Genomic DNA, 22,284 nt, shown 5'->3' with positions numbered 1-22,284 from the left:
TATTACAACCAAGGCCAATTGCTCAGTCTTGCCCCATTGCTCCACTCGGAATTTTTCCCACTAGAATTCGTTGCAACAATAAAACAAAAACAATAAAACAAGGTTATATTTTCAATTCATCCTCTTAATACCTGTATATCTGTCTACTATCACCATCTTCATTTACAACCGGGCACTTCCATTCGCAATCTTCTCCCAATCCTCCCTTCCAAAAGGTGTATATGCCTCATCCCCAGGCGCAATCCACAAGAAATCATCACTCTTACCATCAGGCACCTTCGTCCCAATGAGCGCGGGATCCACTCCCTCCTCACGGAGCGGCACCTTATTCTGCTTATGGTTATGGATATGGGTGGATTTATCGACCACCCGGAGGAAGACTGGCACTGCGTAGCGTGGCAGTTTGGAGCGGGCGTAGCGTGCCAGAGCGGCATAGTCAAAGGTCTGCCGGGCGTCGGGGCTGATTTGGAGTGCTGCGCAGCCGGCACGGCCTTCGTGGTTGGGCAGGCGGACGCCGTAGACGTTGGCTTCTTGGACGCCGGGGAATTTGCCGATTACTTCGGAGACTTCGGCGGTTGCACTGGCGGAGAGGTAAGTCAATGCTGGTTATGGGGTTGAATGGTAGGCTGTTGATGACTTACACGTTCTCACTCTTCCAGCGGAAAGTATCTCCAAGACGGTCGAGGAAGTACCAGCGTCCATCACCTTGACGGCGCAGGGCATCGCCAGATCGGTAGTATAGATCGCCCTTCTTGAAGACATCGCGAAGATATTTCTTCTCAGTTGCAGAGTCGTTGCGCCAGTATCCTTGGAATGCCTCCTTGCCAGGGATATTCACAAGAATCTCACCTCCTTCATCATATGTTGCTCGCACGGCGAACCCTGTGCTCGAGTCTCGCAGAACATCGCCCGTCTCGGGATCAATGGCAACAGGCACGAAAACATTATGCAACAGACCGCGCATCAAAAGACCATGGTGTCCAACGCTCCCTGCCGTGAATGGGCCGCGGTTATAGTTGAACAAACCAAAGATGCCCTCTGTACTGTTGAAGAATTCGCCCACCTCGGGCACACCGAAGCGCTCGCGGAATTGCTCCCACACATCTGGGCGCAGACCATTGCCATACATGCAGCGCACTTTGTGCTTGCGATCCAGAGGCGATGGCGGAGGTGCAAGCAAGTATCGAGCCGTCTCACCAACGTAGACAAAGACAGTTGCTTCCGAGTCTCGAATATCCTTCCAGAAATTCCGCACGCTGAATTTGGGACCCAACGCAATACTGACGCCGGACGTCAGGCATGCAATCAGAGTCATGGCTGCGGTACCGTGATACAGCGGCATACAACTATACCAGCGGTCACCATCAGGGCCCTTTATATCACCCATCGCATCACGTCGTGTGGTCAGGGTCGTATAAAGTCGGGACATGGTGAACGCGCAGCCCTTGGGCATACCAGTTGTCCCGGACGTATACAGCAGGATAGATGGGAACTCGCCCTTCATGCCTAGCGCCAGCTCCTTCGGTGGAAGAGTAGTCGGGAAAGTGCGAATATGGGCCTTGAGCGACTCGTCCAGAGTCTTAAGCTCCATGCCCAATTCACCAGTCAGCGTATCTCGACGCTCCTCCACACGCGCGATACAGATAGGATCTTCGTCTACCAGGGTGAGCTTTGCGCCACTAATCTTGAGACAATGGACCAAAGCGTCGCCAGTCAAGTTGTGATTGATAGCAGCGGGAGCACACCCAATACTCCAAAGCGCGATCCATGCGATCAAAAATTCCGCTCGGTTCTGCAGGAAGAAGGCGACGAGATCACCTTTCTTCACACCATTTGCCAGGAAAAAGTGAGCATATTGACAAGCCTGGTCCTGTAAGTCGCGGTAGGTATATGATCGCTCCCGTGTCCAAAGAGCTATCATATCCGGGTGTCGTTTGACGGTCTCGAGGAGGACGAACCACGCGTTTGCTTGGTTCTTCGCAACTGCAGATAGTATCAGCATCTTTGATAAGAGCGAGAGGCTGGTAGATACGTACGAGCTTGCGCTAATGAGCGCTCGGCTTTTTTCAGAGACCAAATAGCACTCATGTCCTTCCTCAGGTGGAATTTGGCATTGAGGTATGCCGCCACGGTCACCCCTCCGGCGAGCGCAGCTGCGGCGGTGCCTGGAGTTCCGTCAGTCCATGCCATACCTCAAATGAGATGGATCTGGGAGAGAATATACCAAGGTCCATATTGATACGAAGTTCTGATCACTGTACAGGAATTAAAGATCCTCGCTAAAGCTTGGTGGAGTTCAATAGCCGTGTAAACGAATGCGGCATCCGAGTTTGTCTCTGGCCAGATAATCACCGAATTCTCACTTCAAGAAATCTGCAAGGTCAATAGGGTAGCAAGTTTGAAGAGAGCGAGGCGAAAGCAGTAACAGCAAAGGCCCAAAAGAGTGAATGGGCATGTTGCCGTGAGCCGAAGCCCACAGCCATCCTTCCTCGGCTCAACCCAACTTCTCCGCACGACAGGGAGATCAATCCAGGCGGAATCAACGAATCCGCTTGCTTGGTTTCGTTTAGTCTCTTTCTCGCCAATAGCCCCAGAGACAGTCCCAATTCATGCTAGTGAGCCCATTTGCCGATGGAGGGGCATCAATGGGATGCGGGGAAGGGGGCAGCCCCCAGTATGACTGGGTCCACCATAGCTGACTATTCGCCTCGGCTCCTTTGCCTGCTACTGCCCATCACGGAATAGGCTGGGGATAACTGGCGGGATTACTGATCGTCTATCTTCTTAGCCCCGACCTTTCAGTCGTCGTACTCGCGTCGCTCTCTTGTCAGCGTGAGCCTTTCATGGATTCCATCCATCCACTTCATACCTGGCCCTTGCATTCCCACGCCTGTGCCTCGTCGTGGTCCTGGGAATTCATCATGAATATTGGCAACGCATTTGCCAGTGATGGACAGGGACTCACGGCTGTGGAATGAGCTTCTCGCCGCGAGATCAGACTTGGCAAGTTTGGATGGGGACGTCGACTGAAGCCTGGGTGTTGTCAGCCATAATCCCATCCCAGCAGAGACCCACAGTAATTCACCCTGCGGTCATCCTGGAGGTGCTAGTGTCGATGATCTCAAAAACAGTCTTTAAATCTTCTTCAGACATTTTGGGAGCTTCCTTTGGCTCTTGCAGACGATACTGACATGTACTAACCGATGCCAGGTGCAATCGTGCCTCTAAATGAGGTCGAGGGGGGCACTGAGGGAGGCACTCCAGACACAATGCATGCCATCTCCTGCCAAACCAACCTAGTCAACGTCTGTCTCGAGAAATCTAATTTTCTTCTGTTTGCGGATCTCACCTTGCCGCGATAGACCTGGACGATGAGTAAATCGCAGGGCATCCACTTTCCAGGGACTAGTTGAATGAGAGGAAGACTTCTCCTGGCCCTGGCAGTCATTTGCACGGTCGCTCTCGAGTACTTTCCGGTCATCTTCAATAGAAGTCATCAAATAGGGCTCCAGTTTATAGCACAACCTTGTCTGCTGTGAATAAATCGTCACTGTGAGACCCCACGCCCACAGTCAACACCAAAGAGCAAGCAATAGGGTAACCCACATCTATCAGAACCCGCAAGCCACAACCATGTCAACGCTACAAGGTCGCCTTTTTTCACACCTGTAATGCAGTACATCTTATACATCAGTTAAAGTACCAAGCTGCACAATGATCAAGGATGTGATTGGCTTTTGAGGTCCTGTAATGTCTAAATACCCAGGTACGAATCAAGATGATCTCGAATTCCGAGTTCAATGTCACATATATCACCCTATTCAAGAACCCCACACGATCTCCGGAAACGGAAGAACTGGTTAGCTTCATCAACATGACCACCACTCAAACAAGTATTCAAACTTGAAGATGTCAGCATTCTCATGACGCCACTGCAGCGCAAGCTCCCGAGCATGATGGGGCGGTTGGTTCCTTTCACCACCGGGTATCCGAATAATGACGATCCAGGCCGTTCCTGGGACTTTGCCAAAGTGGTAATATTTCTCTAGAGCGCGGTGCACAGCTTCAAGGGGACGATTTGTGACAGAAACCAGCGCAGTAGGATGTCTACTTTCTCAGATCTGATGATTATCGAATTCACAGAGAAGATCCGTTTCAGATAGTGGCGGATGACCGTCGTGATACCGTCCAGATCTCAGCTGGCCAGCACTTGTAGTAGAGGAATAGCAGCGATAGAATAATTGAGATGTCGCATGGTCCATACTGAAATGTTTGGTAAAATTTACTGATCACCCAGTTAAGAATGGTATTCGCTTCCTTCTTTTCAGGGGCGATGTTAGATTCTAAGAATAATGATGCCGACAAGCATGAAACACATCTCACTGCTAACTATCCGGGCATATTCCAGGTTGACTTAGAGCCAACCCGCCTTCCAGCATTTCAGGCCTCTGATCCATTCTATTGGCGCACCCCTATAATCCGCTTTCCTGCGTTCCAACACTAGGGAGAGCAGAGGGAGTGGAGAGAAAGGGAGGCACAGGACTCACTGCTTTTTATTCTATATTTGTTTGCCCGCCTACATAAACTTCGAAGAAACCTGTTTTGACTAATTGAGAAAGCATTTCAATAGAACAAGACCTTTAATCTCAAAGGATATCTTCTATCGCTATGTCCAGTGCTGTGTGCTATTCCATGCAATATGGAATAGGCATTGATAATTGTGCAGACGGTGAACACTTTTCCGGCTACAAATGGTCTTACTTCGCTTCGCTTACCGACAACGCATTGCGTGCGAGAGTCATGAGCTTTATTACGTCAACAAACTGGTATATACTCGTTGATTTTGCGACCCGATTACGTGACGGAAGAGCGTGCAGACTGTTGTCAGATATTGGACTTGGATATAACCACGTGGTTTGAATCATCGAATTTGACGACCATTAGGGTTTGGTCGCTCGCTTGCGAATGCAGCCCTTGACTAGGAAGCAAGCCGAAAGAGATATGATTAAATACATTATTAGCAACGAATACAACACAATTCTGCTTATCAAGCAGGAGACCAATATTCTTATTCCTAACGTTCATGCTGTTGAACTCGACCCTGAAAGCCCGGTGAAAGCACAATTTATGTTAATAGACTGTTTGAGGGGCAATATCGGCATGGACCTTGGCATAGAGATTTCCAATTATCGTAAGAGCTATGTTTTCTCAAAAATGGCCGAAATTCAGGTAAGTAATAGCTTTATTCACCGGATATGGTTTTCTATTGCTAAGTTTCCGCTTCTCAGGTTCGGTTGTCGAGAGTATAGCTACTAAGAATTGGGACTATTACCGGTAGAAATAGTGACGGTCATTCGAATAAGGCCCTATTCCCGGAATAGGTGGCCCTTTCGAAACCGCTACTGAGTTTTTCTAACAGTGGGCAGTTAAGGTTAAGTTCGGACAATCCGAGGCAAAGTTGAAAGAAGCGGCGGGCTCGCTAGCTGATGAGCTATCCTTTTCCGCGTATTCCTTCAGGTCCTTAGTTAAGGCCTTTGCGGCTACCCTTCTGTCCATGATGAAGGCCCTTTCCGTTGAGCCACGGTGATTTCGGTCATAACAACATGGTATTCGATGACAAGTACAACTTCTTGAGCCTTATTGACTAGGAAGCTGCTTTCGCAGGACCTTGGGAGACTTTTGGCGAGTTTCCTTTAACCTTCTCAATTATACCACCTGATATGGACGTAGCGTGGGATTATGACGAGGATGGAAATCCGAAAGACGCAGAAAGCATACAGAAATATGCCGACAGACATGAATATATCACGGCAGTGATACAGAAAGAGGAAGAGATAGGCCTATCCGAAGGGTATCGTCTTTCGACCGCACTGCAAGATTCACGCAGACAGCATTTAGCCACGACGATGAGGTTGTTCCAAAGAGGAAAGCCTGGCTGGTATTCAAAGGTTATTGAGAAATTCTCCCCGGCAGCAATATGCTGAATTACCCGACAATTCTTTGCGTGCGATACTTTCAAACATCCACTAGGCTGCGCGACCAGAAGTCGCTCGCTGGGACCGCACCACCAGCTCTTTCATTTCGATATCCGGTCCTCCTTTCACTTGCCCCGTATCCCGTCGAACTCGCAAAGATGCCCAGAAAACCATAGCCAAAAAATATAGAGTGTCTTGATTCCGATGTCATATAGTAGCCAGTACTGAGAGTTGAAACCGACGAGAACCTTTTGCGCAAGTGTTTGACTATCTTCCTCGAGCGCGTCCCTACCTTTCAGGATTTTTCCTGGTCACCAGAGCAGAGACTTTTCCCAGGGATTGAACCTGTGCAACCGCCTGAAGCGCTCCAAAATCGCGAGTCATGTTCCCTGCATTTTCACTTCAAGACTGGGCCGTGTCTATTAATTGATTTTCAAAAGTACGAGGGGCGGTGCATTTCCCCCATCACCAAAAATGGCCTTGTTCTCGACTCTCGCGTTTTCTATCAATGTAGGATTTACTCATTCTGATGACGATTGAATGCATTTTGTGAACAGATGTAAGAGATTTCTTCTTCGTAGCTACAATTCAATCAGAGAAGTAGATTTTCTAGGATATCCATCATTTATAGCAAGTGCGGCTCAGACCTCCCTTCCCCGAGCGCCCCGCGCATCCCCTGAATGACACCATTCCTGGAGACGGTTCAATCCGCTCAAGTTGAGACGCCTGTCGTCACGCGTTCTGTATCAATGACCTCACATTGGCCATTTTACCGCCGGGGCGTCATCAGCTGGCCTTCGACCCTATCCTGGCCCCTGAAATTGCTGCAACGTTGTGTTGCACCTGCCCAATTTGGCTCTTCCTACACCCTTGCTATAGTTGCTGCCTGTGGCTGAGTGCTTTGTGGCTGAGGATTGTAGGGAAGCCATGGTAGTATCCTTGCTCGCGAGGCAGAAAGAATTCTGTTTCAATACCGGATAGACATGAAGTAGCGGTCAATGGTGGTATTGATCGCAGGCATAAATGGGCTTCGTTGCCCTGGTGAACGTAGCTCCAATCTTAGTTTCCAAAGCCTCTTCGCCACTTGCCTGGGAAGGAGTGTTTCGTGATTCTCATTCGATAATCGCAAAGTTCAGTTCTATTTAGTCTACTCTGCTATATTTGTTTATTCATCTCATCCAATGGCGCGTTTGACTACCCCCACCTATCGACATGTCTTGTATGACGACTTGAAGGAGGATTTAGGAGAGTACTTTCAAGACAACTTGACCAAACTCCGGTGCCTTGCGAAGACAAAGAGTGGCGATGAGCATCAGTGCAAGAAGTCCATTGGGCGGGACAAGGTTTTTCAAGTTCAAAAGATCCTTGATCAATATGTCACGTATCTAGAAGGCGATAGGGAGAGGATCCTCGCTAGGATTAGCGAGCTTTCGAATCTCCTCGTCCACCCAAAAAGACATAAGCAAGATGGCCGTGAGAAAGTCAGACAACTGGAGAAGAAATATCACGAAACGATGAAAAGGCACCTCAATGCAAAGAGGCGCGAAGGCAGCGTAGTGGCTGTTACTGAGCGTGCTCAAATGCCAGAGGGAAGGCTTGTTGAAGAAGATTCTATTTCTATCACCCAGTCGAGCTGCACTGAGATGACCACGGACACTGAGATCGAAGAGCCGGAGGTAACCTATCCTGCCTTGCCCACTACCCACACGTTCGTCATTGAGGACAAAGAAGAAGTCACCGTTGACTCTTCCATTGCGCCTCGTCCTCTTCTTCAGTCAAATACTACCCAATCTCGACCCCTCACCCACCCATCTACACCACTTCCTAGCACAACCGTCGTGCAATCAGATTCACAACCCGTCTCGAATACCCTCCCACCCAATCCACTACTTTTGCTTGTCCTCAGTCTTCTGCCGCAATGGCTTGTGGGGTTCATCTCCCTAGTCCACATCAAATGGGGCAGCGTGCCGGTTAGGAATACTTCCGGAAAGACTGAAAACCAGACAGTTGTGGATTTGGGGATCATGTTGGGCCTGAGAGTCACCCCTAGAATGATCCCGATCTTGCTTGCTGTACTTGGTGGGCTGTATTATACGGGGTGGGGTGTTTTTGGCTCTTTGGTTTCTTGTGTCCTTGTTTCTGCTGCTGGTGGCGCGTTGATGCGTCGGATTTCTCCTGGAGATGAGATTGTTGTTTGATACCCGCTGGATGGACGTGTATATTTTGTGCATTGTTATGTGAAATGGTCATGTCATGATTACTTTGATGAATTGGAAGGACTGGATGTCTGTGAGATAGCTGAATTAACATATCTGTAGTAGGACGAGCTAGTATCAGTCGATATAGATAGCAATAGCTTAGGTAGAAATAACTATAAAATAACTATAACAGCTTCACATCAATCAGTTCCTTCATCTCTTCAACCTCCACTTCCCTTCCCCCGACAAGTCTCAGCACGGACCAACCATCATGCTGTCTAATCTGAAGATGATGATTGGCCCACAAACCAGTGGATCCCATCCCGAACCGAGGTGAGGAGTGGTGACTGGTGAGTGGTGTGGGTGATGACGCAGCAGACGAATCCAACGCGGCGCAATTCAGCAAAAAAGCTTACTGGCCAGGCGAAAAGGCTTTCCCCGGGTGTTCCTGAATAGCTTTTCGGGAAACGCGAGAATTCAGGTCTGGGGGAGGAGGCCATACCCTCGGTTATAGTCGGAGCTCTTCTGGAGGAACTAGACTTGTTGCATAACAAGATTGGGACTGTTCTCTCGGGAGCAGATCATCTCCGAGGGAAAGGGATGCAGATCGGGGCTGGGCTTTGGTTGGGGTCAACACAGCCATTCAGCATTCAACGAGGGCAGGCCTCCATAACCCGGTCTTTTCTACATTCTCCGGGGAGAGCTGAGGAGAGCTGAGGAGAGCTGAGGATAGCTGAGGATAGCTAGGTATGCTTGGAGTAAGTTATTCCGTCCAGGCACCCACTTTGGCACTGAAGGGGAATCAATTGGTAGACGAGGGCGATAAGTCCACGAGAAATTCACGGGCGAGTCTGCAGTGAGTGAGTTTTTAAAGTTATCCGGTTAATCCAAAAACAACCACCCAAATGCGGTTCCCCACAGGATTGTCGGAACCGTCACGCCGGTGAATCTCGTCCTGCCCCTCTCCTTCTCCCCCTCCGACTCATCGTGATAGACTCATCCCGACCTTCTTTCTTACCTTCTTTCCTTTCCTCCTCCTCCTCCTCCCCCTCTTCCTTCCTCCCATCCTCCACCATACCCCTCCGCCATGTCCTTCACACTCCCCCGGTCTTTGTCCCGGACTGCCTGGCGGTCCTACGGGACGGTTCAGGGCTCGCCCAGTGCTGCTTCCATTGCCAGCCGCGTCCCCAGCGTCTTGGTGGAGGCTACATCCGCAACCGCTCCCCGCACCAACTGGACCCCCGAGGAAGTCAACGCAGTCTACCACACCCCGTTGAACCAACTCACATACGCTGCGGTAAGAATCTCCAACGATGAGACATGCCAATTGACCGTCTATTCCCTTCTTCCTCGCGCCTCAATGCTTGCATCGCATTAAACCGACTCTCCCCGACAAACCCGAGAACTCAAACAGTCACCCCGCAATCAATGGCAACTAACAAATGACCGTTCTAGGCCGCTGTACACCGACGCTTCCATGACCCCTCCGCCATCCAAATGTGCACCCTCATGAACATCAAAACCGGCGGCTGCAGCGAAGACTGCTCCTACTGCGCCCAGTCCTCCCGCTACGACACCGGCCTCAAGGCCACCAAGATGAGCCCCGTCGACGAAGTCCTCGAGAAAGCCCGCATCGCCAAAGCCAACGGCAGCACGCGCTTCTGCATGGGCGCCGCATGGCGTGACATGCGCGGTCGCAAGACGAGCCTGAAGAACGTGAAGCAGATGGTCTCGGGCATTCGCGACATGAACATGGAGGTCTGCGTGACGCTCGGCATGATCGACGAGAACCAGGCCAAGGAGCTGAAGGAGGCCGGTCTGACGGCGTACAACCACAATCTCGATACGTCGCGCGAGTTCTACCCCACCATTATCACGACCCGCTCGTACGACGAGCGTCTGCGCACGTTAGAGCACGTCCGTGATGCGGGTATCAATGTCTGCTCCGGTGGTATCCTGGGTCTGGGCGAGACCGATGCCGACCGCGTTAGTCTGTTGCACACCGTCTCGAACTTGCCTTCGCACCCGGAGTCGTTCCCGGTCAATGCCCTCGTCCCGATCAAGGGTACACCCCTGGGCGACCGGAAGATGATTCCCTTTGACCGGGTGCTCCGCACCATCGCCACGGCCCGTGTCGTCATGCCTGCGACCATTGTCCGTCTGGCTGCCGGTCGCATTGCCATGTCCGAGGAGCAGCAGGTAGCCTGCTTCCAGGCCGGTGCTAATGCCGTCTTCACGGGTGAAAAGATGTTGACCACGGACTGCAATGGCTGGGACGAGGATCGGGTGATGTTTGAGAAGTGGGGATACTACCCCATGAAGAGTTTCGAAAAGCCCGAGCTGAGGGATGCGTCGGCTCCTTCTCCGCCTGCTTCCCAGCCCGAGACTGCTGCGCCGGTCGCAGCGAGCTCGTAAGGGGTCTTGGCCGAGTGAATGATGTCTTTGTTTATATTGATAGGCCGTGACGGATTGTCGTCCTAAAAATGAAGAGATTATCTGAGCAATAGAATTGGAACTGCTTGTGCTTTCAAATGATTTTCCAGCTGAATGATAGCTGTGATGTTAGTCCATTGATCTGCATCTGCAATTCTTTGAGTATTAGTCTGAGGTTTGGCCATGTATCTTGAAGCCCAGTCTTGAAACTCTTGGGTATGGAGTTGTCTGCTTCGGCGGGCACTCAGTCTCGGGAATATGAAGCAGTTCATTGCCACTAAGCGAGTGGACTTTGCCAGTTGCTTTATGAACATGCTTCATCATCAATACCAGTACTTGCTGTTTTTTCTCTTGTATCATTTAAGCAGGCTTGTAGGGTTAGTCAGGTTCAGCATGGCGCTGTGTAACCGACCGGAAGGTAGAAATCTCCGGCGACTAACCTTAAATCAGGCGCATGGCAGGGATCCATGTACTTCTCACGTACAAGAAGCATATGAAGACGGCAGTCGTGTCTGATAAATAGGCTATATGGTCGACAACCACCCAACCCATATAGACGAGAATCCATCTTGTGAAGAAATAGTTTTCGACCAGAACCTCCTTCGCATGCCACCCCAACAGAATTCTGTCTCGACCAAGAGATGAATGCCTAAAGGCCGGGGAACGGATCATATCAATCGCAGAGGTATCCCAAAGAGGAAGTAAATCTCCCTCGACGGCAATGCTTAATTGGCGGGCGGCACACACATCGCTTTAGCCGAAGGCCCAGAGAACCACCTTCCCCCTCTGATTGGCGCGCGATCTAAGATCTTGGCTTTCACAATGGCGCAAACCGAGGCCGGGTTTTACATACTCGAAGGTTTCCCCCGGGGGGGGCCGATCGAAACGCCCTACATCATGATAATCACGAGAGGTGATCATGGACGATCCTTGCACGGCATTTGACCATTCATGCCCTCCAGAATAAGACCATTACTGAAGATCCTCCGCCCTTCGATGGCCATCCGGGGAGCCCGAGGCTCGTTCATGCGGGGGGAGACATCAAATACGATCCCACCTTCACATGTGGAATGGGCGGATCTGCCCCATTTTGGGTCTCGATGGAGCCTTAGGCGATCTACTCGCTATTTGACGTCTGCGAAACTGTTGGGGAAACGAGATCCACGATGCGTAGCGTCATGAACCCCTCGCCCCTCCCTTCACATGTCCTGGGCGTTGGTCTGGGCCATTTCCGGGGGGAAGAAGTGATATAAACAGGAGTCTCCGCCATCGATGACCGTCTTCGACTGGTTACCATAGCATCCGAAGAAATCAGTACCTGAGTACACCATTTCACCATGGATACCAAAGGTCTATCAAAAGATTCTATGCGGTCCACGTGGCGCACGGCGGACCGCTCGGAATGGAATCACGCCCACTGGGCACTGGAGATCCTCAACGCCCACCCGATCGAGTTGAACAAGGAGATCCCAGTGCACCGGAAAGATGAGAAACTGCCGTACATGCCGCAGTGGTCCCTGCAGCGCTGGGTTCTCTTCTATTCGTCTTTACCGCTCCTCTTCCACCAAGCATACATGACCTATACCGGCCGCACGCTCGGCCCCTTCGCAACCTTCAATCTATACTTCTTCGCCTTCAACGCAACAGTCATCTACCAAGTACACGTCCTCCGCCGAATGGGCCATATCTACGGCTTCCTCGACGGCGACAAGTACGAGCGCGACGGCGTGCCCGACGTCGGCGTCGCAAAAGTAGTCGCCTCGCTCTACAAAACCACCGGTTCCCGTCTCGTCCTGGCTACATACCTCACATACAACCGCAACCTCCTCCCCTCACAAATGAACTGGGCCTGGCTCCCTCTCGAAATCGGCTTGTACGGCATCGTCCTCGACTTCTGGTTCTACTGGTACCACCGTCTGATGCACGACGTGAGTTTCCTATGGAAATTCCACCGCACGCACCACCTCACCAAACACCCGAACCCGCTCCTAGCCGCGTACGCAGACCATGAGCAAGAATTCTTCGACATGGTCGGCGTGCCATTCATGACGTGGCTAACGCTCCGGACGATGGGTATGCCGATGGGCTTCTACGAGTGGTGGATTTGCCACCAGTATGTTGCCTTTGCAGAGGTCTTTGGACACAGTGGATTGCGGATGCATTTGATTGTTCCGTCGACGCTGAGCTGGTTGTTGCAGTGGTTAGATGCGGAGATTGTGATTGAGGATCACGATTTGCATCATCGGAAGGGGTGGAGGAAGAGTCATAATTATGGGAAGCAGACGAGGTTGTGGGATAAGATTTTTGGCACATGTACGGAGCGGATTGAGTCCGTTGCCGATAATATTGATTATGTCAATGTTGCCAAGATGCCTCTGTTTTGAGAGGCGTTCAAGTATGTTGCATGTTTTGACTTTTTATGTCCCCGAGGATGGGGACTATGATTATGATATAAAATATACCGGGTATCCTTTCGATTTGTGAAGCGTCTTGCTTCTAGATTAGATTAGTAATGAACCCTGAACTTGCATACGCAAACGAAAGATGTGATGAGGAGTGTCGAGCTCAGTACGCGTACAGCGCGACGGTCCCATGCATTCATTACTGAGTGTACTGTCGTGAAAACACCAGGCACACGGCATGTTTCGCTACTCTTGATGAACTGAGATGGCTGAGAGCTAGAATGCGTTCCTTGCACTACGTTGCAAATTCATGGTCTTATGAGATCACAAACCCCAGGTAGTGCCGTTGCTTAGCTATTGATGAAACTCATGGAACGATGACGAGATATTTCGAAGTCTATGTGAGTCGAGAATTGGAAAATTAAAATTCATCTCTCATATTTCTGCTCTGGTAATAAAATAAAAATAGCGTTTATTGATTGTCATCGTTAGATGGGGTTGTCCCATGATAGTTAGTTGAAATTGCGCTGTTGAATAATCTCAAATCTCGGTCACCTTGGCGTTGAATAATCATCGTTAGCCCATTGATATGTACGGCTCTAGTACGACCACCGGCATCGGACTTGAACTATAGTCAAACGAATTATCTATTTATTGACTGTACATTGTGCTTGACCCGGAATATCATATATCGTCCGAATATGTGATTATTCGTAATTGCCGGCCAGATTACGTTGACCTTGTACGACTCACACAGAGACCGATGACTAGTCATTGCCGACAATAACAGGGTCTTGATCGCCTGGAGAACATAAAAACCCTCTGCCCGAGTGTCACCGCTAATCTAAAGTTCCTCATTCTCTCGATCATTCTCTGTACTCTCTTTCCAGGTCAAATCACCCTTCAAGATGCCTCTCTGGCAGATCTACCACCCACCCGGCACTTTCGACGACAATGCCCTAAAACAAGCCTTCGCCGATGATATCACCAAAATGTACACAACCCTCGGCCTACCCGCCTTCTACGTCGTCACCCATTTCTACAAAATGGACAACAGCAACGTTTACCTGGGCGGCAAGCCATTGTCAGAGGGCGAGAAACCATTCGTGCGAGTAGTCATCACGCACATTGCCATTCACGTGCCGGATTCGGACGCCATGTATCTCCGGACTACTTCTCGCCTTGACGATATCATGAAGCCTCATTTGTTGGACAAGGGATACGATTTTGAGTACCATGTTGATGAGACGGAGCGACGGCTTTGGAAGATCAATAGCTTGCTTCCACCGCCATTTAAGAGCGCAGAGGAGCAGCTTTGGGTGAAGGAGAATAAAGCTGTTGCTTACGAGGGTGCTTATCCTCCTGCGTTGGGGCAGCCTGCTTTGTGAGATGGAGTCCTATATTCAAATATACCGACTGTATTTACGCACTACAATAGGTGATATTGCTAAACCTCGCTGGATAGGCGCTTTGTCTGAACAGTATAGCTTTGTTCAGTGCCTATAAACAGTGGTATATACATATTATCATTATTCTAATCAACAGGTCCGCGTTCCTGCAGTTCAATACCCGAGTCTGCCCGTTGGTCATCGTAATCATAATCCAAAGCCCACGGCGGCCCACCCACGGCCGTAAAGTCACCAACTCGATACTTGTAGTCTTTCTCAAGCAAATACCTCTCACGTTCGCGCTCGCTCATTTCCCACGTATCCCCAAGGTCGGAGAGCATGCGACTCTGCACAACCCAGGGAATTAGAGATCCGAGAGACCTTGGAACGCGAGGTCCTCGGTAGCGGTTGAAGCGAAGTGCGAAGACGGCTATGAGAGCAACTGCATCGATGGCCAGCAGGCAAATGATGATGACCACCAAGCTGGTGGATGGAATGAATCCCCACAGGCTATCTAGGAGATCACCGTGTGCTGTTTGAGCAGAATGGGGTGGGATACGTTCAAGGAAGTTATCCTTCCAAAGAGCGAGGTGTGTACTGAAGACAGTTTGGTAGACTGTCTGGACGGAAAGAATGAGATGCCTTGGCTTCAACGTGAAGTCGTGCGGGAACGTCGCGGCGTAGGTATTTGCAGTTAAACGTCCGGACCAGTCGTGTCGATGATGGGGATGGTGGTGATGGGTGGTCGAGTAGTTGAAGCGATGTGATGTGAAATTCCGAGGCTTTCCGGTCAACATTTGATTGAAGTCTGCCAAGACTGCGGATGCGTTTTGAAAGAGCCCTCCGCTTGTAATGGCGCTCCCAGAGACAGCGTTTTGATCCTGGACCATTCCACTAGAATCGAACTCGACGTGGAAATCCTCGATGTGGATTTTTGGTTCACAGTGCAATGCGGTTGACGTGGCTTCGTTGATATCGGTCAGGTTTTTCAGGTCCCAGAATGCCAAGACAAAGATGCTGGATTCTTGACAGAAGGTAGAGGTCCCATTTGGGGCGTAATAGTGGACGGACTTTCCTTTTCTGCTTGTCAAATCATCTGTCAGGGGAATATCGACCGTGCATGTCTGACTGGCTCCGGCTTGGGATACCGTATAGTTCCAGGAGAGCGAATGGTCGGCAACAACATCAGGGAGCACTTTGCAGTCGAGATCGGCTCCGATTCCACGCGTAGTTGCAGAATATACAGTGTAGTCATCGTCGGAAGCATTATGAATCGAGAATGGCACCATCAAGAATTTTCCATCGGTTGAAGCCCACTGGAGGAAAGAGACATTGTTCAAAAGCCTGCCCGTCGCCACCAAAGAAATTTCGATATCAGTCTGTTTGACATTATTGACCATGGCAGAAGAATTGTACAAATTGGACAAATCCGAGCTCGGCGACGAATAGTTTTTCAGTTGTGGCGTAAAGAGACCACCGCTGAGAAGTCGAAGAATAAGGTCTCCCAGGCACGCAATAGACAGTGCAAAAAGAATCCCGGGTCTTCGGTGGCGTTTAATGAACAATGGTATGAAGGGAGTTTGAATGCCGTAGTTCTCGACGACAGACTGCCGTGCGTTGACCATTCCGTCTTGCAGCCTGATCCAGGGCTCCATCGAGCTCAAATTGCGATAAATCGAGACGAGGAACGAGCCAATGATAGACGCAATTGCAGTTGGTCCGAAGTTTAGGAAAATCATGGCCACGGTTGCCCCGGTACTGAAGAAAGAGTTGATATTCTTCCAGCGAAGGTATGCCAAGCTAACACCGAAAAGAGTCAATATCGCTGCAAATAGCAAGCACTCCAGAAGAAACAAGATGGGCCTCAAGAAATGCGGCATAGGGTCTCGCCGACCGGGAGGTGGATGCGGTGGAGCTAGAGATGCTTCACTCCGATCAACGACTTGAATCTTTGCTTCGCCATCTTCTTCAACCCATTCACACCATTTGCCATTGGCCCACTGACGAAGTTGACGAGTGGTTGCCAAATGCAATTTTGCCTCTGAGAACATGACCTTGGTCGATGACTTGAAGAGCTGTGCAACGATGGTGCATTGAGCAGCAATTGAACCTGGATCCCATTGAAGAAAATTAGGCCGATGCCGATACACATATGTCAGAGCAGCGATTGAGAAGAGACCCAATGCCAGAATAGCTTCAGCAACCGTTGCGGCCTTGGATGCGACCGTCAAGATGACCACAAAGCTCCGCTGTTGCGCTTCGACGGGTGTGGGGAACCCCCAGGGCTGAAAAATCGATCGATCGTGACAATGAAATCTGAATTCCAATACTGACGGATTTTCTGCAAATATTCATCGGAGTCCACGATGGTGGAATCAGTCGAGACGATGACACGGTCATCGTTACTGGCAGAGACGTTGAGCTGTGAGTTGTTTCCAAGCCTGACGTCGGACTCTGATGTCAGATATCGGGAAGCAATCAAATCATGAATTCCATCGACATAAAAAGCAACCGGATCGAGAGACTTGACAGTTGAAGGCGTCATATCCACATCGGCGATGGAGGCGTTTGGGTTGAAAGTGACGGCGGCCCAGGCCTGTTGATATGTTGGTGAACAGGCAAGCACTGTGACGTTTGAGTCGGAGACGTTTCCTGCGGCGAGTTCCATATCGACAATGACCCCGAAAACCTTGAAGGAGCTGCAATCATCATAGGTGAAGGCTGACGAAGCCAGCAATTTCCCATCAGAGCCCATAGGTTCCCAAAACTTTGCTTGAAGAGTCTGATCATCAGAGCCGATGACCGTGTCTAGCGCGACGCTAATTTGACAGTGAGAGCTTTTGTTACCACCCGGAATATTTTCCATTGACATATTTCCAGCATTCCATGACCAGATTTGTTGTCCATGGGGCAAGTGGCTCGTCAAGGTGGAGTTTGTCACGGTCTGTGGCAAGACTCCTCTGAGAGAATTGCTGACACATGTCATATTTGACCAATATATAGTTTGATTCAACGTCAATAGGGAAGAGTCGTTTTGATCGTCAGGCAGTGAGGTAGGAGGAGTCGCGTAATCTGCAGGATCAGGCATGAAGAAACTGTTCAGCTCTGGTGAGCCCAAGGGCCCTTCGCCCGAAGATCCTGCCGCAAGCCAAACTTGTTGAATTTCCAAATCGATTATAGTCGGCCATGTGTTGACGACTTTCCTCTCAACCCAATTCCCATAATCCAAAACTACTAGACCGGCTAGCAGTGAAGGGAGAAACATGCGGAAAATCAAAGAGACCGGGGCAGCACATAGCACCGCCCAATGGCGATTGCGAAACGCTATGAAGGATGCTGTAAAGGCATTGCAGCAATAATTGTTGAATAGCACTGTGGCCGAAGCCCCACCGGGCTTCGCCAGCTGAAAGAAAGGTTCGAGTCGTAATACATCCTGGGCGCAAACGTCCAGGAGATTGATGGCTAATAGGGCAAAAATCAAGGGCAGATAGGTGTAGGCTCCCCATATGGCTGTCGGCAGGTCCTCTTCATATGCCCAATGGATGATGCCTCCCTGCCTCTTAGAGTATTGTCGCAGAAGTTCGATGACACCCAACATGAACAGGAACAAACCTGCCAGTGGAATGAGGTATGTTTTGTGTAACGTCCGAGGTAGCCAGCCTTCGGAAGCCCTCCATTTCTGTACGGAATCCTGCGCATTTTCGAGTGGCATTCTGTTGCTGAGGGACAACGAGGAAGCAGTTGAGCGCTCATCCGCAAAGACGCTAGGAAACTAAGTGATAGCAGACGTTAATTGATATTCTATGAAAGTCATCAAAGTGATGATAATCCTATCCCCTATCCATGACTTACGAATTGTTAGGTTGTCGGAATCATATTGTTACCATGTCACTTCTGACAGACTGAACAAGCGAGTAGTGCTGCTGGTATGGTTCATCGACAGTCGTACATCTGTTGTAGATGCGCACTGCTTGAATCGCCGGCGACTCATGTAGCAACGCCAAATTCAAGGAGTGTGGTTGAGAAGGATCGGAGGAGATCAGGGTTACCCAGTACAGAGATCCAGCATGGGGTAAGAAACTTTGGACGGAAAACTTCGCAAAGTGGCACGCTCGTGGAACCTGAACCAGCCAGAACCAGGAGACACACGTTAGGCTCTCTGACAATTGTGGGTCTCGATCCGTGGGGGAAGGCTTATGTGCGATACGCTATTGGCCCTACATCTCGATGTCTCACCTTTCGGATAACTCTGTCTTGGCAGCGGGAAATTTCGTAGCCTAGGTCCAGTCAGGATCCAGAGTTTATAAGAATGTCTCCTCGCTGCCACGTTTCAGTGGTGCACGAGCGGAGGGAAAATCATGCTTGAATAAAAAGCTACACATCAAAGTGAGCAAGACAACGGCGAGAATATCATCAATGGGAAGCGTCAGAGTGGTCGCAAATTCAAGTCGACCTTAAGGCCCCCTGCCAAGACGTCGTATTAGAGACGACTTTTGGATTCACGTGTTTCAAAACTCAGCCTCAACCTATCGAACGGAAAAGGGGCCTTTTAAGCTTTCTCCTCGGCCACACCGAAATGCACACTTTTTTCCTAAATAGTATCCCGACTCGCACAAACTATAATTGACGACCTTCTCTTGCCGATCTAATTTGGAAGACTTGACGGCTAAACGGTAGATACAAGTAGAAGTAGGGTGGCGCTCGACATCGCCTTCCAGGACAGAAACATGCGGGCGGTTTCTCGAACCCTAGTCACATGATCTGGTAAGCCATGAGTGGTTGGCGTTGTATGGAAGGTGATGTTTTGTGTTCGAAGGGGTATCTTTAATACAGAATATGTGAATATTAGATAAGCTGTATTATGAATTCCAAGGTTATCATTACAGATCCAACAGTACAGTAGCCAAGCCGAGTATGGCGTCACTATAGGGGACGGACGCAGTTCAACATGGCTCATACATTATTCTCCAATGAAACAATTGAGAGTGAGGAAAGGATTCCCACGGATTACCAGTGGCTCCTCTTCTCATTTTTCATGGGGGGCGTTCAAGTCACCCTAATCCTCTTTATTCTAGACCCTCGTATATTTCATACTGATAATTTATAAGGGCAAGTATAATTACCATGCACATACATGACCGGTAATTTACACTTTGACCCTTCCGTATTAGTGCATCATGTGATTAGGGTTCGTAAGTATCTATCTTCATATGGGGAACATGTGGATAATGGAGGGCAATATTAACGTTCACCACTGGAGAGTTTCATGAGGATGGTTGGCCCCATTCATGATTCGGTATATGCAAGGCCCCCTCCACTTCTACTCCGGCAAATCTTAGCCGAAAGCCCTCGAGAATACGAGACTCACTTTTACAACTCGACGCGCCAAAAGGGCATGCGATCATAGGAACCCACTCGACAACGGTTTCTGTTTTGTGGAAAATCTTGTAGGAGCTTAAGAATACTCTGCCATACTTTGTCCGAGTTGCAGAAGCAAGCTAGAGGTCACATAGCTCGACCTGCGGGCTTACCAATCCTCAATTTGAGTCGCAGCGAGGAAGGCCTTCGTATAGTATGGTCATTGTAAGCCGTGAGTGTCTCCCAAAATCGCTGTATACTCATTGGGTCCTATAGGCAAAGCTGTTGTGATCAAACCCACTTGGTGTGCATTAGCTCACTGCACCTGAACTCTGATCTTGGCTACCAGTCGCAAGTAGAAGGTGGTATTAGCATTGAATGGTCTCAGATAACTTTATTACCAAATTCTGGAAAGCATACGATACACGCTACAGTTAACGAGAAAAGATCAATCAATTTCGCTTTGGAATCCTATATACACAACAAATTGTCACAATGCAGGAGCCCCGGTCGTAAGGTAATCCTGTAATCCAAAGGAATGCCACTAAGCGTTACTGGCGCAGGAGAAGCTATTGCTCGAAGCATCATCGTGAATCGCCTTTCCAGAGACGTAAAGACCGAGACCACACATACATCCGCCAATCAACACAATCAGCATATTGATGACCGTGAGGCAGATCTTTCTCGGAGATGAGAACCACTTGCCCCAGTTGATGTGCAGCCAGTAAACACCACCAAGGCCATAGCTGAACCAACTAGCAAACAGGGAACTGATCAAGCTAAGCAAGTCGCTGAAAACCGGAATAGCATCGGCAATTATCCAAGCAATGATCCAGCATGTTAGGCCGATGGCAACCCACGACCCAATGGAAACCATGTCGCGACGGTGCATCCTATCAGTTCCACGGAAAAGACGGACATAAATATATTTCAGACCCACATGGCCATTGACAACACCAGCGCCAACGATAGTCGGGATGGCGAGGCCATAGGCCACTTTCTTTAGCAGTGGCCCCGCGGATCCCAGGGCAGGAGACTCTACAGACTGGCCAGCATAGTAATAAATCACAACAGCGGCGACAGTATAGAAGATGATCTCAAAGGTCTGCAGCATATACAGTGCCTTTGGAAATTCCCTCGGGTTTTTCATCTCGGCAAGAAGACCAAAGAATGCCACATGTGCACAATAAGCAAAGACAATGTTAGTCACGGCGGTAAACGCGTGGAACAGATCAGTGTCGATGGTGGCCTTGATCCTTGAGACTCCATGGGCCTGGACGCCTACGCCGATCATGGTGACCATGACAGCACTGAAGATACTGACAAAAGCTGCGTAAAAATTTAGTCAGTCAATGAGGATCAGATAATTTTGAAATTTGGTTCACATACAGACACCAGAGATATAGGTCATGTTCTTCATGGTACGAGGCAGCGAACACACCATGCAGATAACAAACCCGACTGTCGTGAAAACCATAGTACAAGTGCCATGCTCGGTAATTGTATTCATCATGACACTGAATGTCAGGATGTGACTTCCCATGATAAAGATAGAAAAGAGCAGCTGGCCGATACCGAAAAGTTCTCGTCCAAAAGCACCCATAAGTACATCGCCCGCATCGGCCAGGTTTTGGATGTGAGGATATGCCTGATGGAACTGTCCAATAACATAGCCAGTATAAGTAGCAAGGAGACCGAGGCCGATAATCAATATGAGAGCTCTGGCGACATTATTAGTATCGTGCCTTGGATGTCTCTCGGATATCATGACACTTACGGGACAAGACCTAGCTGTGCAAGGGTCGCTGGCAATGACAAAACACCTAGTGAAACAGACTCTGCAATCATGACTGGATTGAATTAGACACTTGTTTCCACTGAAAGCTGTAGTTTTTTTCCGGAATCAAAATCTTACACATTCCAGCTTGCCTAGAATCAATCCATGTTAGAGGGAATCTTTCTTCAAATGAAATTGGCGGAACTTACCACCACTCCATCGTCTTATACTTGACTTCAGCATTTGACTCGTCACCAAATGCATCCTGATAACGCGGTGCCCCATAGTCATCCTCGATCGACTTCTCCTTCCATCCTGACTCCGAGTCGACAGGCTCATGTGGCGTAGTCACTTCCTGAGGACCCATGCTTGCCGACTGTCACTGGGCGTTGGACGAAGATGAATAGAGTCAAAGTGAACAAGAGTGAAAGAGGGATTTGAAATAATGGGGGATGACAGTAAATATATGTGTGTGCAAAATTTCCTTACTAACTGGAGGTGGAACTCAACGTATGCGACAACCGACATCCCCCGCAGTGACGGGTTTTTTGGGGGTTGGTTGGGGTACTCATTCTGGGGCTCGGTAATTCAAGAGCGATGGAGATATCGAAACGAGAGTTTATGCCAGTCTTCATTTTGCATATTTACTGTATTCAAACCTGACGAGCAAGTTGCGTGGTCAGGGTCCATTTGATGATGTAAATGATTAGTTAGCTCGGATTCTCGGGCTTGATCAACACCAATTTAAGCGTC

The 22,284-nt window shown here is 49.5% G+C and overlaps 9 protein-coding genes across 9 annotated transcripts; 5 read left to right on the top strand and 4 right to left on the bottom strand.

Moving 5' to 3' along the window:
* Window positions 1-162: 162 nt before the first annotated feature.
* Window positions 163-2,234, bottom strand: N7458_010010 (putative very-long-chain acyl-CoA synthetase family protein (CefD1); the record flags this gene model as incomplete). The annotated part of the gene is made up of 4 exons (XM_056913392.1): window positions 163-580; window positions 642-1,983; window positions 2,037-2,165; window positions 2,225-2,234. 4 exons carry the CDS (start codon window positions 2,232-2,234, stop codon window positions 163-165), a joined length of 1,899 nt encoding a protein of 632 aa, XP_056762241.1.
* Window positions 2,235-2,798: 564 nt separating this feature from the next.
* On the bottom strand, window positions 2,799-3,153 carry N7458_010009 (uncharacterized protein; the record flags this gene model as incomplete). Its single annotated transcript, XM_056913391.1, has 2 exons — window positions 2,799-3,033; window positions 3,086-3,153. 2 exons carry the CDS (start codon window positions 3,151-3,153, stop codon window positions 2,799-2,801), a joined length of 303 nt encoding a protein of 100 aa, XP_056762240.1.
* A 1,515-nt stretch (window positions 3,154-4,668) lies between these two features.
* Window positions 4,669-5,984, top strand: N7458_010008 (uncharacterized protein; the record flags this gene model as incomplete). The annotated part of the gene is made up of 4 exons (XM_056913390.1): window positions 4,669-4,914; window positions 4,945-5,229; window positions 5,420-5,572; window positions 5,649-5,984. 4 exons carry the CDS (start codon window positions 4,669-4,671, stop codon window positions 5,982-5,984), a joined length of 1,020 nt encoding a protein of 339 aa, XP_056762239.1.
* Window positions 5,985-7,156: 1,172 nt separating this feature from the next.
* Window positions 7,157-8,173, top strand: N7458_010007 (uncharacterized protein; the record flags this gene model as incomplete). Its single annotated transcript, XM_056913389.1, has 1 exon — window positions 7,157-8,173. The coding sequence occupies one exon, from the start codon at window positions 7,157-7,159 to the stop codon at window positions 8,171-8,173; it is 1,017 nt and encodes a 338-aa protein (XP_056762238.1).
* Window positions 8,174-9,260: 1,087 nt separating this feature from the next.
* On the top strand, window positions 9,261-10,588 carry N7458_010006 (biotin synthase; the record flags this gene model as incomplete). Its single annotated transcript, XM_056913388.1, has 2 exons — window positions 9,261-9,470; window positions 9,629-10,588. 2 exons carry the CDS (start codon window positions 9,261-9,263, stop codon window positions 10,586-10,588), a joined length of 1,170 nt encoding a protein of 389 aa, XP_056762237.1.
* A 1,355-nt stretch (window positions 10,589-11,943) lies between these two features.
* N7458_010005 (sterol desaturase family protein) lies at window positions 11,944-12,990 on the top strand (the record flags this gene model as incomplete). Its single annotated transcript, XM_056913387.1, has 1 exon — window positions 11,944-12,990. One exon carries the CDS (start codon window positions 11,944-11,946, stop codon window positions 12,988-12,990), a length of 1,047 nt encoding a protein of 348 aa, XP_056762236.1.
* Window positions 12,991-13,916: 926 nt separating this feature from the next.
* Window positions 13,917-14,396, top strand: N7458_010004 (tautomerase family protein; the record flags this gene model as incomplete). Its single annotated transcript, XM_056913386.1, has 1 exon — window positions 13,917-14,396. The coding sequence occupies one exon, from the start codon at window positions 13,917-13,919 to the stop codon at window positions 14,394-14,396; it is 480 nt and encodes a 159-aa protein (XP_056762235.1).
* Window positions 14,397-14,542: 146 nt separating this feature from the next.
* On the bottom strand, window positions 14,543-18,108 carry N7458_010003 (DUF3433 domain-containing protein; the record flags this gene model as incomplete). Its single annotated transcript, XM_056913385.1, has 2 exons — window positions 14,543-16,681; window positions 16,762-18,108. The coding sequence occupies 2 exons, from the start codon at window positions 18,106-18,108 to the stop codon at window positions 14,543-14,545; spliced, it is 3,486 nt and encodes a 1,161-aa protein (XP_056762234.1).
* Window positions 18,109-20,298: 2,190 nt separating this feature from the next.
* Window positions 20,299-21,898, bottom strand: N7458_010002 (uncharacterized protein; the record flags this gene model as incomplete). The annotated part of the gene is made up of 5 exons (XM_056913384.1): window positions 20,299-21,083; window positions 21,144-21,475; window positions 21,532-21,604; window positions 21,670-21,683; window positions 21,741-21,898. 5 exons carry the CDS (start codon window positions 21,896-21,898, stop codon window positions 20,299-20,301), a joined length of 1,362 nt encoding a protein of 453 aa, XP_056762233.1.
* Between the last annotated feature and the right edge of the window lie 386 nt (window positions 21,899-22,284).

The sequence above is a fragment of the Penicillium daleae genome (assembly GCF_028827525.1).
Source record: "Penicillium daleae strain IBT 16125 chromosome Unknown utg000008l_segment0_segment0, whole genome shotgun sequence".
Taxonomy (NCBI): Eukaryota; Fungi; Ascomycota; class Eurotiomycetes; order Eurotiales; family Aspergillaceae; genus Penicillium; species Penicillium daleae.
Note: the sequence above shows the minus strand (reverse complement) of the source record. Positions and strands in the feature narration are given on the sequence as shown.